This window comes from Oncorhynchus mykiss, chromosome 23 (assembly GCF_013265735.2).
Source record: "Oncorhynchus mykiss isolate Arlee chromosome 23, USDA_OmykA_1.1, whole genome shotgun sequence".
NCBI classification, from domain to species: Eukaryota; Metazoa; Chordata; class Actinopteri; order Salmoniformes; family Salmonidae; genus Oncorhynchus; species Oncorhynchus mykiss.
The window spans coordinates 38,041,279-38,059,896 of NC_048587.1; the positions used below are offsets into that span (position 1 = coordinate 38,041,279).

An 18,618-nucleotide genomic window follows, 5' to 3' on the forward strand; every position below is an offset into this window, starting at 1 on the left:
GGCTGGTGCTTAGCTCTCTTCCGCTTCTTTTTATCCACAAAAACTCCCTAGTCCTTGCCAATCACAAGCATACCCATGACATGATGCAGCCACCACCATTCTTGAAAATATGAAGAGTGATGTTGTATTGGATTTGCCCCAAACGTAATGCTTTGTATTCAAGACAAAAAGTAAATTTCTTTGCTACATTATTTGCAGTATTACTGTAGTGCCTTATTGCACACAGGATGCATGTTTTGGTCTATTTTATTCTGTACAGGCTTCCTTCTTTTCACTCTATCATTTATGTTAGTATTGTGGAGTAACTACAATGTTGTTGATCCGTCTTCAGTTATTTCCTATCAGAGCCATTAAACTCTGTAACTGACAGGAAAACTTCCCTGGTCTTTGTGGTTGAATCTGTGTTTGAAATTCACTGTTCGACATAGGGGGCTTACAGATAATTGTATGTCTGGGGTACAGAGATGAGGTAGTTATTCAGAAATCATGTTAAACACTATTATTGCACACAAGTTTAGCACATTTTTACTCTTGAACTTATTTAGGCTTGCCATAACAAAAGGATTGAATACTCAAGACATTTCAGCTTTTCACTTTTAATTAATTTCTTTACATTTCTAAAAACATAATTCCACTTTGACATTATGGGGTATTGTGTGTAGATCAGTGATGCAAAATCTCAATTAAAAACATTTAAAATTCAAGCTGTAACACAACAAAATTTGGAAAAAGCGTTTTTAAAGGAAATGTACGTGTCCTCCTTCTTGCCTCAGAAACTCCACAGAATAGTAAACCTACAGCCAAACTGTTTTGATTGAGTTGACTAAAATGACAATAGCAACCTTTCAATTTAATTTCAACTCTTACTTCCTATTTAACAGTGATTTATGCACCTATCATGAAACCATCTGCGAACATGGCAGGATTGGCATTCCCTTCTGAAACCTTTCCCTATTTTCAGTGGCCTAGAAGAAGGTTGTGGGCGGGATTCTAAATGATCTGCCATGAGGGAGTTTTCAAATTTAGGGAGGTGACAAGTGATGGACATAAACCTGGGAGCCCAGTGACACAAAGAGACCTGGAGACCTTTCATAGGACGGTCATACAAGTTCCCTCTCTCCCCCTGAGTGGGGGGTAGGGGTCTCTCATCGCAGGGCAGCTTATTGTGGTGAAAGGGTTCAGTTCTAGGACTTCATTAAGCCTCTCTATTGTTAACATCTGGGTGAGGAAGAATGGGTCTTTCTCTGGTAAATTGTGCCCCGGCTTTACAAGGGGATTTTATTACGCTACGACGTTGACATTGGCAGCTACTGGCACGCCTGGCAATGGAAAACCTTCAGCTGTTTCAGTCACAGGAGATCAATCAAAGCAGCCTGTTTCCCTGAAGCCTTAGATTTCATCCTGAAACGGGGAAGTGAGGGACCTAGAATAAGCAGTGTGTGACTGTTCTTATTCTAAAGCCCAGAGACTCTGCAAGCAAGCACTTCCCCCTTTGAGCGCTTTCTGACTGCCCAGCTCACACACAGTTGGTTGTAACACTGTCAGGCTAGTCCAGACAAAACACTTGCTCACACTTCAGTCCCCAGTGAACTACCTAGCCACTGACCCTCCCATCCCATCCATGTGCCTCTCTGTCTCACCCCCTCTTTTAGTATCTCTCCCTCTCTCTCGTTGACTCTCTCTCTCTCCTCTCGCTCCTCTCTCTCAGTCTCCATCCCTTCCCTGCTAGGGATGCGGCTGCCATAGCAACTGCTGAGTCACTCCCGGCTCTCTGCTCTCAGCTGCCGTCCTCTAATGTGATTGTTTTAGTGAGGGTGGCACCCAGGCCCTCAGTCATCCACCCTGTCTGCATGCGTGAGCATATTGGTCAGAGTACTCCAAAACGTACATTTGTTGCAGTCGATTCAGTCGAACGTAAAGATCCATCACTGCGGGTGTCGGAGCCAGATGACCCTGGGGGAGCTCTACAGGTCGAACGGGAGCCTTTCAGATGGGTAACTTTCCCACCACGGTGAAGCACTGCCTGAGCTACGAGGAACTAATCCAGGATTATCCATGGCTAGCACGCTGGCTGCAGGAGGAGAAGGTGGGGGTTGTTGTCTTGCTTTTGCTGCTCTGCGCACATGACTCACTCATGACATAAAGGGAGGGTGCAGGGCGGGGACATGTGAACGGACAGAGAGGGGAAATCAGCCAGGGACGTAGAAACAGGTACTATATCAAGTGACATCACATTGTGCAAATGCTCTATTTCGGAATAAATTCCATTGTCGTGATTAGAGCATATAAAATAATTAGTGTGCCTATTAAGTAATAACCAATTTGTTTAGTATTGTACCACTGTTGACTTGAGGCCTAAAAGCAGGATCCTGTTCCTCTCGCATTGTCTGTTTGAAGTATTTTTATTGTCAGATAGAGAGAGTGCATCAAGTGAGAACCCTTTAACTTCCGCTCGTCCGCACATCTGTTCCCTCTGCTATAGTTAGATGAGTTACTAGTCAGGTATAACATCCCAAACTCTGTAATATTGTTGTTGGTAGACTGGTTTTGTTGTCAACTGTCAAATTGACCAGATACATTTAGATACTCAAAACTGACACACATTTGACAGTTTAAAGAAAACATTTCATGCATTATTAAAGCGCCAGCAGTGACCTGAAGCTCAATTGTTCTGGCGTAAGGGATTAAGGTTGTAACACACATTATGGGAGAAGAGAAACAGAGTTGAAGGTACAAATAATCATGTGTTAGTGCTACAGCCAGAAGAGACTGCCAGAAGAGGACTGGCTGTACCTCAGAGCTTGGTTCCTCTCTAGGTTATTTCCTAGGTTCCTGCCTTCTAGGTAGTTTTTCCTAGCCACCGTGCTTCTGCATCTGCATTGCTTGCTCTTTCGGGTTTAGGGCTGCTTATCTGTAAAGCTGATATGTTCAACATCTAACATTACTCTTTATTTTCATTTTTCCGTTTTTAGCGCGCTTTAACACATGAATACCCAGAGTTTGTTAAAATAGTTGAAGTCGGGCCAAGAGACGGACTTCAAAATGAAAAGGTAAATCTTTTAGTCACAGTCACCCATCTGACAATACACAGAACCCCCACCACCCATGAACACCCAAATACAGACAGATTATTTCACATATAATTCACTGTATCACAATTCCAGTGGGTGAGAAGTTTACACACACTAAGTTGACTGTGCCTTTAAACAGCCTGGAAAATTCCAGAAAATTATGTCATGGCTTTAGAAGCTTCTGATAGGCTAATTGACATAATTTGAGTCAATTGGAGGTGTACCTGTGGATGTATTTCAAGGCCTACCTTCAAACTCAGTGCCTCTTTGCTTGACATCATGGGAAACTCAAAAGAAATCAGCCAAGACCTCAGAAAATAAATTGAAGACCTCCACAAGGCTGGTTCATCCTTGGGAGCAATTTCCAAACGCCTGAAGGTACCATGTTCATCTGTACAAACAATAGTACTCAAGTATAAACACCATGGGACCATGCAGCCGCCATACCACTCAGGAAGGAGACGCGTTCTGTCTCCTAGAGATGAACATACTTTGGTGCGAAAAGTGAAAATCAATCCCAGAAAAACAGCAAAGGACCTTGTGAAGCTGCTGGAGGAAACAGGTACAAAAGTATCTATATCCACAGTAAAACGAGTCCTATCGACATAACCTGAAAGGCAGCTCAGCAAGGAAGAAACCACTGCTCCAAAACCACCATTGAAAAGCCAGACTACGGTTTGCATCTGCACATGAGGACAAAGATCGTACTTTTTGTAGATATGTCCTCTGGTCTGATGAAACAAAAATAGAACTGTTTGACCATAATGAACATTGTTATATTTGGAGGAAAAAGGGGAGACTTGCAAGCAGAAGAACACCATCCCAACCATGAAGCATGGGGGTGGCAGCATCATGTCGTGCAGGAGGGACTGGTGTACTTCACAAAATAGATAACATCATGAGGATGGAAAATTATGTGGATTTATTCAAGCAACATCTCAAGACATCAGTCCGAAAGTTAAAGCTTGGTCGCAAATGGATCCTCCAAATGGACAATGACCCCAAGCATACTTCCAAAGTTGTGGCAAAATGGCTTAAGGACAACAAAGTCAAGGTATTGGAATGGCCATCACAAAGCCCTGACCTCAATCCTATAGAAAATTTCCTAGTGAAAAAGTGTGTGCGAGCAAGGAGGCCTACAAATCTGACTCAGTTACACCAGCTCTGTCAGGAGGAATGGTCCAAAATTCACTCAACTTATTGTGGGAAGCTTGTGGAAGGCTACCCGAACTGTTTGACCCAAGTTAAACAATTTAAAGGCAATACTACCAAATACTAATTGAGTGTATGTTAACTTCTGACCCACTGGGAATGTGATGAAAGAAATAAAAACTGAAATAAAAAATGATCTCTGCTATTTTTCTGACATTTCACATTCTTAAAATGAAGTGGTGATCCTAACTGACCTAGGTCAGAGACTTTTTACTAGGATTAAATGTCAGGAATTGTGAAAAACTGAGTTTAAATGTATTTGGCTAAGGTGTACGTAAACTTCCGACTTCAACTGTATATATATATATATATATATACAGTTGAAGTTGGAAGTTTACATACACCTTAGCCAAATACATTTAAACTATATATATATATTGGCTATATATATATATATATATTGTGCACAATAAAAAAATGTATACCATGAAGAAAAGCAATTATGAGTCAACATCTAATTATTGCTCCAGCGTTGATCAAAGGGCAGATTTCTTATACTCTTGATCTGACTGAGATCTAATCGTGTCTGCCTCTTTCCAAACGAGTGGAATCATAAACAGTGGTTTGTTCGTTATGTTCGCCTGCGTCCCCTGGATTTGCCTCACAGATTTGCCTTTTTAGCAGCACATTCACCACTCTCTCAAGCGTCTAACTAAGCCCTCTCGCTGCACAGGTCGAGGGTGACCTGAAATAAACTACCCCATTTCTCAGTCAGCTCAATAGGCAACTAGTCTAGAGATGCTGCTGACAGTGTGTTTGCGGGATGTCGGACGAAAGGCAATTTTAAAGCCGTCCCGTGACTCCTGACGTGTCTATAGACATCCCTACAGACTCTCAGAAAGTGCCCAACTGGTAAATAGTCACTTATAGATATATCAGTCAGGTGGCTATCTGCCAGCAGATACTTCTATTGCAATAACATTGAAGGTCTCTGGTTAGTATTACTTATCTAGCTAGAAGGATGAAATAAGAAGCTAATGTTAAACGGAGCCTACCTCAGCAGGAGCAAAAAATACACTACTAAGTTCTAATAAAAACATTGCTTTAAAGAGAGTAGGCTCCTGAGACAGACAGTGATGTGGCGCTCAGTGGTGAGGCTGAGAGAGTCCCCCCCCTTCTGGACCTCACTAAAACAAAAATCCTAGTTATGGCCCTGTGTCTCAGGGGATGGTTGTCACCTGGAATATGGGGTTGGTTGTCATTATCAACATTACCACTGCCAGTATACAATAAATTCCAAGCTTTTTTTGTGCTTGTGCTATAAAGAGCTCCCTTCATTGCCTCTCTTTCAAACACATATTTTTTCGGTTACAAAACCACACACACACACACGCACACACACGCACACACACACACGCACACGCGCACACACACACATGCATAAAAGCTGAACATGCATACACAAATTTACTCAAAATGTCATGTTATTCTTAAGGCATAAATGCTGAATTTTGTTAGGAATATCGTTCAACCAAAGAAAGGCTATTTCTAAGACTCTGTTTATTTCCTGTTGCAAAAGGAATGAGCTACTAGCAAACATTGTGACGACCAACCCCATAGTGTGACATCCAACCCCGCAATGGGTCTGCTTGTCAGAAATTGACAGAGTGTGTTTGATGGCAAATAACTCCAAGTTGGTATAAGATATGAGGATAAAAATGTTCCCATTTCAACCCAAGACCTTGGTCTTTCTAATATTGAAAAGAGTCTTGTAAGATATATTGGTCCTGAGAAATACACATGAGAGTAAAACGTGTGAAAACAACCCCGGTCTCCCCTACAAATGATTTATGTTCACTACACACTACACCATTACAAACTCAGTATGACATCTGAAAGCTGAAAGCTTACTTCCTTTGTGGCAAGCCCACATTTAGTTTTGTATTATGTAACAATCCTTTTGATTGATTCCGGGTTGATTTGATGATCCCCTTAAACATATGGATTATTTTTATATGATTACCCAAGGCATGTGTTTCACATTTTCTTCTCAAAAAAGTGATTGATCAAATGAACACCAACTGCCCTTGAAATCTATGTGAAACATGACAAAATTTTACCAGATGGCTCATATGTTGAATGTTTAGTATGAGTATAGTATGTCACAAATGTATCATTCCCATATTCAAGTCTGCTGTGGCTGTACAGATTGACATGAGGACAAAGTGAAACTCTGGGGGTAGTACACGCTGTAACTGTAGGAAATATGTCTGGAGTAAGTACAAGTAGCAGGTGAGTGCTGTAAATTACTCTGATTGCAAAGACATTGCAGCTGAATTGCCCAGATGTCCACTCCACGTATACCTCCAATCTTGAGAGGGGATCAGAATCAGATCCTGAAAGAGCTGGTCTCCATGTCATTGTTTTCCAGGAAATGGTTCCAACAGGAGTCAAAATCCAGCTGATAGACATGCTCTCAGAAACAGGCCTGTCTGTGATCGAGGCCACCAGTTTTGTGTCTTCAAAGTGGGTACCGCAGGTAATAACTCTTCTTTGTGTGCCCAGAAAGTGTGCTGAGTGATTTTATTAGGCTCTTATTGTTCTCCCCAGGACTACGAAGGGGAAACCTGCTTCTCCATCATCACAGTTATTCCCTAGACCCGCAGATGTTTTGGGGGGGAAATCCTTCTTATTTATTTTTTATTTCAACTCTATTTAACCAGGTAGGCTAGTTGAGAACAAGTTCTCATTTACAACTGTGACCTGTAAAATATAAGACATCTCACCTCATTAAATAAACTACAGATGACTGTGTTAGTATTGAGTATTGAGACATGATGTGGAACAGCTAGCTCTATTTCTACATGAGCTTCTGGTGAATGTAAGTTTTACATACTAGTCTCACTTGCCAGTTGCAGGGCGCTTCACCAGCAGCTATGGGAAGAGACTATACTTTGTTGATATGTTTTGTAAACGTGCTTATGCTTTTGTCTGTTGTCCAGATGGCGGACCACACTGAAGTACTTCAAGCCATCCACAGATCTTCTCATGTTCGTTATCCAGTTCTGACACCCAACATGCATGGCTTTCAGGATGCTGTAAGCATTTCATTATTCATGCAAGAAATCACACTCTTCAAAATGAACAGATATCTCCCCAGGCTCCCCCGATATGACTACCGTTAATATATATAGTGCTACATCAAAGCTGAGTACACTTTATGCCTGAGATTAATGGAAACGTTTTACAGTAATTGTGTGTTACATAATATTATATCTAATTAATATCTGTTGCAACTTCCTTCTGTCCTGTTGAAGGTTGCAGCTGGTGCTACTGAAGTGGCCGTGTTTGGGTCTGCATCTGAGACCTTCAGTAGGAAAAACATCAACTGCTCTATAGATGAGAGCATTCTGAGGTTTGAGGAAGTAATTTGCACTGCCAAACAACGACAGATTCCAGTCCGTGGGTTTGTATCATTCCTCACTTGCTTCTTCACCAGAGTAAAACGATTTGACTTTAACATCTTGCATTCATTCCATAGGCTCTATAGCTGATATCTACCATGAACAATGCAAAATGCAATTTCTTTACTCAAATTACAATCAAGTTATCAGTGCAAGAGTTGATGTTGATGATAAACAAAATAGTTAGTTAAACATGTGTGTTCACTTCGCAGGTGTGTTGTGAAATAGCGTATGTTTACATTAACAACTTGAGACATTGAAAACACTACAGTGAAATGTTTCAGAGGCCTATTGTTACTCTCTCTATTAGCAAAGGAACACAGCATTAAATGACTCCAGAAATAGTAGGTTAATAAGCGAAGTTCCAGATGTGCACTGCATCGCTCTATGTGTTACTGCAACTACAAGTCCAGATGTACCGTACAGAACCGCTGACATGAAGCATGTTTAAATTCAGTGGTACAGTAGCACCCCTTTCACCCAAACAACTGCACATTGACATGGCAACGCATCAGTTTGACACAGGCGTTCTGGCAAATGTGATTTAATGCCGGCTGTTGGAGATGGTTAGGGCAGCACTCCCTTCCCTGGAGTCCAGCTAGAACTTGCTGGAAATTCCGGTTACAAACTGAAGTATCGTCTAACGACCGAGAGCCCAAGAGAAACATTTTCTACTTTTCACATGTTGTCCACTATTTCAAGCGGTGAACATTTCCTACACATATGGAATAGACATATAGTTTGACTTCATCCCCCTGCATAATTTCTCATTACTACTGTCAACAACATAAGGAACATATAACAAGATATTCAACACCAATTCGATATAAAATGTGAAGTCTATATTGCTCTGGCAGTTAGCGGCTAGTGAATTGAGAAAAAAAGAGCTGTTCATTTTATGCTCTACCATAATTCTAATGACAGACAGAATAAATTATATGAGTTTTTGACAAGAGAGAGATTACATTTTTAGTACAATTCACTTTGTGACATTTACCAAAGTTTACATGTTTATGACCCATGTATTAATATATGCCATGTGTGTTTATGACCCATGTATTAATATATGCCATGTGTGTTTATGACCCATGTATTAATATATGCCATGTGTGTTTATGACCCATGTATTAATATATGCCATGTGTGTTTATGACCCATGTATGTTTTCTTTTAGATATGTTTCTTGTGCACTAGGATGTCCATATGAGGGACCCATTGAATCCACTAAAGTTGCAGAGGTAAGACACAATTTCTGCATTGCCTACTTTATATGTGTACATGTAATCTAAACAATGTCAAATCCCCATAAGGACCGATTTCCTTTTCTAGACAAAGAGAAAACATTCAGATGTCTGTAATGCTGTAGCTATGAGCTCCTGTCTGTTTCTCCTGTATGTCCAAGGGACTTGTTTTGTTAAGTTGCTCTATTCTTGGCTATAGGTGGTGAAGAGGTTGTATGAACTGGGCTGCTACGAGGTGTCTCTGGGGGATACTATCGGCGTAGGCACCCCAGGCTCCATGGCCAAGATGTTACACAGCGTCAAGAAGGAGGTACCCAGCAGCGCTCTGGCCGTTCACTGCCATGACACTTACGGCCAGGCCCTGGCCAACATCCTAACCGCACTGCAGGTAACCACTGAGAGTAAGGCGCAATATGGTTTATGTCAATCATGTTATTTTTAGAGACCCTGATAAAGTGGGGTTTTACTCAAATCTAGCAACATTTTTGAGAAAGGCTGCATGGTAAGTAACAATGTGGTAGTGTGACATTATCAAGTGGTCGGTCATAGATGGTATCCTATTTTGTGTGCCAAACTTATGTGCTCAGTTTTATGTGAGAATTGAGGAAGCATTGTTTGCGTGACGGAAAATATATTCATAAATAACAAAAACAAAGGTATCTGTTACAATATGACATATGAAAATAGGAGAGACAAATCACTCCATTTGGAATTGGGAACATGATCTGGGAGTCCCCAACAAAGGAAAATAACACAAAAACTGCCCACCCCAAAAAATCCCAGAATCATAATGAACATAAGATAGGTCCACTGGCTCTCTTATTTCCAGCACCTACATTAAAGAGAATAAAAGAGTCTTTCACGGATCATTAATAAAGCTTCATCCTTTCCTTAGACCACAAAATCTAATTAAGTTGTACAAAAGCTTCCTGTAATAGCCCTCTTTCTATGGTGTTTTTCACCACCTCTCTGGAGTGAACCTATAACTTGAGATTCAGTCGGGACATAAACTAGCGGTAATGTAGACATGGCTGTATCAGTTCTCTGGGGCACCCATTGTGCTCTGTCTCCCAGTTTGTCATCCTCGGCAGTGGAGGGATGCTCTTTGGGGGCTGGGTGGGTCAGCAGATGTGAGGGGGTTCACACAAAGGCTTACCTATTCGGTGTCTGTTTCACATGACAGTGCCCTGGCCTTGACAAAGGTACTGAGTGCGAGGGGGAGACGGGCCAGCCCTGAGGGGCTCCCAACTCATCTGTCGCTTGGTTGTTGAACTATCTGACAATGCTGCACTTAAAGGGCACAGGGAAAATGATCCTTTCATTGGCCTGCTAAGAAACACATGGCAAATGGAGAATGCGAAAGAAACCCGTCCTCAGCAGCAACTATGTAACTGAGCCAGGGAGGTTGCAGTGACTATCGCTGGATTCATTGAGAAATGTGAGTCACGGTCAAGTGTATAAGACATTTCAAAAAGAGAAAAATCTAGACGTCAAGAAAAACGAATTATCCACTTAAAGGGGAAATCTGTGATTGCTACATCCATTTGGGGAATTTTAAATGAATGATATACAGCTATTCATTCTTGAAGAATATAACTTATAAATGCATAATGAGCTTAGTTCAATTAACTTACCTCATCAGAACACAAAATATAAGCTTGTTTTACTAATTTATTTGTAAAGAAAGTCATTGTAAACACACACTCTATAGCCTCAAAAGATGGTTAAAACTATAATTTTGATTTCATGGATGGTCAGTTCTTGCTTCCATAACTCTGTCTATGAATTTGAACATTTCGCCAGCCCCGTCCCTCAGCTATTTACAAAATCAGTGGCTTTGTTATTGTTTAAACCGCAGATTTCTCCTTAAAGAAAATCTATGACCATTTTCAATGCTGTGTTGCAATCCCTCTTACCCTAAGTAACCCAAAGTCTGCATAACGTTTAGCACTGGTTCATGGCTTTACTTATGAATTTATCTACTTCCATGTTCAAAGAATTGTGCATGTTCACCAATCATCATTCTGGTTTGTATTTAAAAATAGTGTTACAACAGATCCTAATGTTGGGCACTTTTGACAAGGGGTGAGAAGAACCAGAGGGTGGGTGAAATTCCTTTCTGTGGATCACATTGAAATTGATTTATCACAGCTGCCCCGTGACCACTGAAAATAATAACAGGCATGGATATTTAGACAACCATTTGTCCTCCTCCCATCTCAACAACCTCAGTGGAAATGAAAGATTTTATCATAGACTTTTCATTACTGAGTGCCAGTTGTCCACACCACCAACTGGGAGAGAAATGAACTCCACCATCCCCTGTCAGAACCGTGTTACCTCTGCTTTTGTTCATGATAAAGACATTCCATGCTCTTTGTACCTTTTTTTGGGGAAGTTCTGGGGGCCTTTGTTACGAACCCACCTTTGGTGGGTCACACAATGAGAAAGTATGTACTTTATTTTTCAGACTTTGCTGGGAAATAGATTTGATCCGGCCCAACGTTTCCATGTAAACTGCAGCTGACTGCTGGGCTATTGATAGAACTCAGTGTAGCCAGACGCTCTTGGCTGAGAATTCAGACCTGTTCTTACGGATGTAGGATCTTGCTGAGAATTTTCCTGCACCGCAGGAAATGCGGATGAGCTTTGTGATTTACATAAATTCACTGAAAACCCACACTAACACATGGTTATATTAACAGTATTTCACTTTTCATGTAGACTACTTTTGGCCACCTAATAGCCTAACCACCGATCAAGCAACATTATGGACTAAACGTTCTGTTTCTGCAGGATTACTTTTGCTGTGACAATATAGATCAAATTAAGATCCTACATCTGTACTCATGGTTAGCTCCTCTACACTAAGCAAAACAAGTCCGAGCCAAAGCTCATTGACAGGGTTTTAATCTTGTGACTCTCTCTAAATATTTAGTGGAAAGTATGGATGCTATTCTGATAATGGGTGTAAGTGGATCAGTAAGGGACACTATTCCATCTTGTCCAATACATCTAAATATTCTAGATGAGTGTTTTACAAATGGTGACTTGAGAGACCCACTAATGGGTTGTAGCTAATTCCTGCTGGGTAGTGATTTTTGCCGGGGTCCTGGATAGAGATGTTTATGTTCACTTGTGGTTTACAAGAAACCTCCCAAATGGTCCCAGAACCAAAGTGTTTTGGAACCACTAGTGACAGAGACAAAATTGAAATTAGAATGACAATGTTTCATAACCGTGGTCATGACAAATCAAACAGGCACGTGTCCAATAAAACCTATGGTTTTGAGTTAACCCATACAATCCAGAGGACATTACATTTGAGCTGTGTAGGTCTAATGTTGAGCGTCATGAAAGTGAAGTGAGATGGGTGTAAAGACCTGTCAGTGGTAAACAACTCAGCCAATTTTCAACAAAGTGACTAAACATTTAGACAGGTCCATTCATGTGGTTTCATGGTTGATTACGAAAGCCTTACTCATAGGTCAAGGAGCAAAGACCCCTGGAATAATGAGTGTTAACATTAGGTGAATGTTAATGGCTCTTCAAACAAGAATTTGGAACAGTCTTGGCGATGTTCATAATCATGTTTAGTGCTATAACTAGCTAGCCAACAGCACGTCATATGACAATACTTTAACCTTTCCCTAAAAATGGCTTGTGATCTGGCAATATTGCCAACATGACAGACTACAAGGAACTCCCATTTAATTGCCTGCTGAGGATATTAGCTTATTAGAATAGGCTTGTGGTGCAGGAGTCAGTGTATCTGCCAGGTGACCACAATGAGGAAAGCCAGTAACTTGGTGAAAAATATTCCTCTCCGTGTGCGCTTGGCACCAAGGGCTGGATTCAATCCGTATCACAGAAGTATCAAGGAAGATCCACTTAATAGCTCAATTTTGATTTAATGGCAATGTTCCAGCGTTCCCGGAGAATGCATTTACGCGAAACGCTGACTGCATTTACGCGAAACGCTGACTGCATTCATGCTAAACGCTGACTGCATTTACGCTAAACGCTGACTGCATTCATGCTAAACGCTGCATACAGTATGTCTGCTCAATCGGAATTTATCTTTACATTTTAATGCGGATCTTCCATGATACTTCCGCGACACGGATTGAATCCAGGCCCAAGACAACGTTCCCCTTTGCATGGTCTCTTTAGAGCACGAACACACAAATAAATGGTGCCTTATTAAAGAGGAACCTTATGTTAACATGAAGTACTTGCTGCATCCCAAGGTGGAAAATGTGTATTTTAATATTCTAAAAACCACGCATATTAAAGTAAACTCTACAAACAACAAGGATAGATTGGCACAGGAAGTGGTTTAGCCCATGAGGCAAAATGTTGTATTAATTTAGTTTGAATTACTCCTTCAGCTTACTGTACAAACCTTGGTAGTCAAATGCTTTGAGTGGTTTATAATGTAAGAGGTGCTTTCTTTAAGAGCGTGGTCTCTACTTGGCCAATGACCTCCATAGTCAAACAAGACAATAGATGGTTTTCATGCTTTAAGGTCTTCTGAGTAATCCATTTATGTTTTTGTCTACCTCCCTATTAGCCACAAATATCAAGGAAGAGGTTGTGGCTTTACAGTGGCAGGATTTATTTATTGCTGGAAAGGGCTGCCCCAGGTTAGAAATGTGTCAGCCTTGCGAGCTACCATTGAATACAATCTCCTTCAGTTCCACAGTTTATGTAGAGAAATGTCAAGGCTGAGTTGGCGAAACCTTGCTGCCTCAAACCCTTCAATGAACATACCCATTCTGCCCCAACTGACGCACGGCCACACTTAAAACAAACAATACTGGGAAAGAGTGTGGCCATCTCTCAAGTTGTTCACTTACAGTATATAAGCCGCCTTCCATAATCCCATATCATATGATGTGAACAGCCAGAGCACACCATAAAGTTTATTTTGTCAGGAATGCATTGTTTTTATACCTCCACGGCTCACTGAATGTGGCTCTTTAACAGCCAGTTCACATCTGGTTTCTGAGCTGTGAGAGGCTAATTGAATGCTGGCAATTTGGACCTTCTGACCACCAGTCCCTGTGCGTATTTCGTCCCATATAGCAGCAGAAATCAGACGTACTGTCGAAAGTGATTGCTGTGCTCTTGGTGTGCCCTGGTCCACCGGAGACCATCTGGCACTCTCGCAGTTAGCGGCAGAATGCGAGAGGTTTGGCACGGTAAATTACAACTCTGTGTTTACACAACAAAAAAGTCTGCCCAATACAATATCCTGCCCTGGAGTTAACTAAGGTCTGGAAATCTCTTGCGCAGTGCACACCGGAGTGGATCACTTTAGCCAACACAAACAGCAATTACAGGCGGCTGAGACAGCCCCTGGATAAAATAGACCCTTTTCTCTGAGAAAAGGCACCAATTATGACCCTTAGTCAGAGAACAAACGGTGCTTCCATTATTTTTGTTTGTTTGGGTCTGTCCCTCAAGGACAGAAGTTCTTCATGGTTTCAGTCTGATGTGTCCCCGTGCCACAGCGGGGTCAGTGGGAGGATAAGCAAGTTAATTTTGTCTCATCATGGGATCCTCTGACATCTGGCTCTGCCAAGGAAGCAGGAAAACGTCTTTAATATTCTCCTGACGGTTGCTGTTATGTGGAAAACCTTGCGGATATCTTAATCTGCGATGCTTCTGAAAAATAGATGCTTGGCTTCATAATTTGTCCCGATGAAGACGCAAGGTTCCGAGGCTGTTGTAAATAACCTGATAGCTTTGAGGCCCGAGGTCCTCAGAGGCATATCATATAGTCGTTTTCCCCCATCCTGAAAGTAACAAGTGAAGCTGTGTAGGCAGGCCTACAACGTTTTTGTCACGTGGCTGTTGATAACTGTATAAAACTCAGGTTCTCTATTGGAGCATATAAATCATGTTTAAAAGCCAACCTAAAAACAACATCATATCATGATATGAGAATAAACATCTGGTAAAACTTCTCTATGGTTCATAATGTCTTAATGAAACGTAAAGGTATTCGACAAGAATAATTAAACGTGTCTACCAGACTGAAGATGTTTTTATGACATGAACATTTTGGATGAAGCAAGCCCACAATCTTTTTCTGAATGACAAGGTTAACATTTTTTTTTTTACCTTTATTTAACCAGGCAAGTCAGTTAAGAACAAATTCTTATTTTCAATGACGGCCTAGGAACAGTGGGTTGACTGCCTGTTCAGGGGCAGAACGACAGATTTGTACCTTGTCAGCTCGGGGATTTGAACTTGCAACCTTCCGGTTACTAGCCCAACGCTCTAACCACTAGGCTACCCTGCCGCCCCTTTAATGGAAGATGAATTAGCAAAGTGGGTTGAAGGCAAATCCCACTGGGCACACCACGTGATTTAAATGTGGAAATTGGGGTAATATTTGGTTGAGCCATTGGTCAGCCAGAAGTTTGTTGAATTCCCAATGTGTTATCACTATGCTTTCAACCATCTAAAAGCAAAGCCAAATTCCAATGAAAAACAATGTCTGATTTTTGGTTTTGTTGTCATCTAAATGTGTTATCACTGTGCATTCAACTATTTAAAAGTTCAAATGGGAATACAATGTCAGATATTTTGTATTTACAGTATACAACAATGTAATGTGTTATCACTGTGCTTCATCTAATAGCACAAAATTTTATAGCAATTGTAAAGATCTTCACAGACCTGCGACCTTTGCATGCTATCTTGAACATAAACTATGATTACGTAAGACATTTATAGTTACAGTAGGCTAACTTCAAAATGTGGCCATAGATGTTACTCACTTTAAGGTTGAATAAATACGGTTGGCAACATAACCAAATATCAACATTTCTAATGCTTGGATAGTTTCATCTGGGTCACTGGCTTAATCCTATTCTATAACTTGTATTTTTGGTTTAGCTCGAGAGGTGAATCCAACATATGCTTTGTTAACATGTTGACAACTCAATAGACTATTTACTGTATTGCAAAAGTTATATTGAATTGTGTTTATTGTCAACGCAACCAAGTATCAACATTTGAAGGAGGTATTTATTTTGTGCCACTGACAAGTCTGGCTTTAATTCCAGTTTGTCTACATATTAAGAATTGAAATGTTGGATTCATGTCTCCATCTCAACCAATAATCAAAGTCAAAGAACTGGCTAAATCAAATCAAACGTTAGTTAAAGTGCATTTAAAATGTGATTACATTTTACTTTGTCCTATTGTTTAACTGTCACGCCCTGACTATAGAGAGCTTTTTATTCTCTACGTTGGTTAGGTCGGGGTGTGATTAAGGGTGGGTTATCTAGGTGAATTATATATCTATGTAAGCCTGGTATGGTTCCCAATAAAAGGCAGCTGTTTATCATTGTCTCTGATTGGGGATCATATTTAGGTAGCCATTTCCCCGCTTTATTGTTTTTGTTCTTTAAGTTTCTCTTCCAAATAAAAGGATGGAAACATACCATGCTGCATCTTGGTCCACTCCTTATAACGATCGTGACAGAAGATCTCAACACAAACGGACTAAGCAGCGTGGCCAGGAGGAGCAGACATCCTGGACGTGGGAGGATATCTTGGACGGTAAGTGATCCTGGACATGGGAGGAGATCCTGACTGGAAAGGATCGCCTTCCATGGAAGCAGACGGCGGCAGCGAGAGAGGAACAACGACGACACCGGGGTTCGCGGCCACGACGGAAGCCCGAGAGGCAGCCTCAAAAATATTTTTTGGGGGGGGCACCCGGGGGGGTTGGCGGAGCCAGCTTTTGAACCAGAGCCAACTCCCAGTACTCACAGTTGGGAGCGTGTGACCGGTCAGGCACCATGTTTTGCGGTGATATGCACTGTGTCTCCAGTGCGAATTCACAGCCCGGTGCGTTCTGTGCCAGCTTCCCGCACTTGCCGTGCGAAAATGGTCATTTGTCCAGGATGCGTTGTGCGTTGTGCGTTGTGCTGGCGACAGTTCCCAGTCCAGAGCTTCCGGCAACAGTTCCCAGTCCAGAGCTTCCGGCGACAGTTCCCAGTCCAGAGCTTCCGGCGACAGTTCCCACCATTAACTTAGATTTTTGGTGAGATGGATATGTGAATCCAACATATCAATTATTAATTTGTGGACAAACTGGAATTAAAGCCAGACTAAGTAAGTAAGTGGCACAGGTGGAACTATCCAAGCAGAAATTGTGATATTTGTTTGCATTGAAAACCAAACACAATTCAATATCCAGTATGTCTAAAAATGAATAATTCATATGTTGGATTCATGTATCCAGCTCAACCAAAAAAAACCCAGTAAGACTAGCTGTCGCTATTGGAGTCGGCTAATGGGGATCCTAATAAATCAAATTCATATCAACCAAAAATCTAAGTTAATTAATAGGACTAAATCTAATCTAATCAAACTTTAAATGAACAAAAAATAAGTTTGATTTGATTTAGTCCTATTCTTTAACTTAGATTTTTGGTTGATATGAATTTGATTTATTAGGATCCCCATTAGCCGACTCCAATAGCGACAGCTAGTCTTACTGGGGTCCGACATATAACGCAAAATACATTACAGACAAAAGACTACAATTGACATACATTTAAAATCATGAACATGTACAGTGAGGGAAAAAAGTATTTGATCCCCTGCTGATTTTGTAAGTTTGCCCACGGACAAAGAAATTATCAGTCTATAATTTTAATGGTAGGTTTATTTGAACATTGAGAGACAGAATAACAACAAAAATATCCAGAAAAACGCATGTCAAAAATGTTATAAATTGATTTGCATTTTGATGAGGGAAATAAGTATTTGACCCCTCTGCAAAATATGACTTAGTACTTGGTGGCAAAACCCTTGTTGGCAATCACAGAGGTCAGACGTTTCTTGTAGTTGGCCACCAGGTATGCACACATCTCAGGAGGGATTTTGTCCCACTCCTCTTTGCAGATCTTCTCCAAGTCATTAAGGTTTCGAGGCTGATGTTTGGCAACTCGAACCTTCAGCTCCCTCCACAGATTTTCTATGGGATTAAGGTCTGGAGACTGGCTAGGCCACTCCAGGACCTTAATGTGCTTCTTCTTGAGCCCCTCCTTTGTTGCCTTGGCGGTGTGTTTTGGGTCATTGTCATGCTGGAATACCCATCCACGACCCATTTTCAATGCCCTGGCTGAGGGAAGGAGGTTCTCACCCAGGATTTGATGGTACATGGCCCCATCCATCGTCCCTTGGATGCGGTGAAGTTGTCCTGTCCCCTTAGCAGAATAACACCCCCAAAGCATAATGTTTCCACCTCCATGTTTGACGGTGGGGATGGTGTTCTTGGGGTCATAGTCAGCATTCCTCCTCCTCCAAACACGGCGAGTTGAGTTGATGCCAAAGAGCTCCGTTTTGGTCTCATCTGACCACAACACTTTCACCCAGTTGTCCTCTGAATCATTCAGATGTTCATTGGCAAACTTCAGACGGGCATGTATAAGTGCTTTCTTGAGCAGGGGGACCTTGCGGGCGCTGCAGGATTTCAGTCCTTCACGGCGTAGTGTGTTACCAATTGTTTTCTTGGTGACTATGGTCCCAGCTGCCTTGAGATCATTGACAAGATCCTCCCGTGTAGTTCTGGGCTGATTCCTCACCGTTCTCATGATCATTGCAACTCCACGAGGGGAGATCTTGCATGGAGCCCCAGGCCGAGGGAAATGGACAGTTCTT

At 41.5% G+C, this 18,618-nt stretch overlaps 1 protein-coding gene across 9 annotated transcripts in view; it reads left to right on the plus strand.

Annotated features, from left to right (window-relative positions):
* LOC110502696 (3-hydroxy-3-methylglutaryl-CoA lyase, cytoplasmic) overlaps positions 1–18,618 on the plus strand; it is a 29,477-nt gene that overhangs the window by 3,272 nt on the left and 7,587 nt on the right. Inside the window, exons 2-8 of one of the 9 annotated variants that reach the window (XM_021580927.2) lie at positions 1,900–2,086; positions 2,973–3,050; positions 6,655–6,762; positions 7,226–7,321; positions 7,541–7,689; positions 8,862–8,925; positions 9,128–9,316. In XM_021580927.2, coding sequence (XP_021436602.2) covers positions 1,991–2,086; positions 2,973–3,050; positions 6,655–6,762; positions 7,226–7,321; positions 7,541–7,689; positions 8,862–8,925; positions 9,128–9,316 — 780 coding nt within the window. In that variant the 5' untranslated portion in view covers positions 1,900–1,990. Of the gene's footprint in view, positions 1–709; positions 2,212–2,972; positions 3,051–4,628; positions 7,322–7,540; positions 7,690–8,861; positions 8,926–9,127; positions 9,317–18,618 lie in introns of those variants that run through there. The other 8 variants (XM_021580926.2, XM_021580929.2, XM_021580931.2 and 5 more) reach the window with 8 other exon arrangements.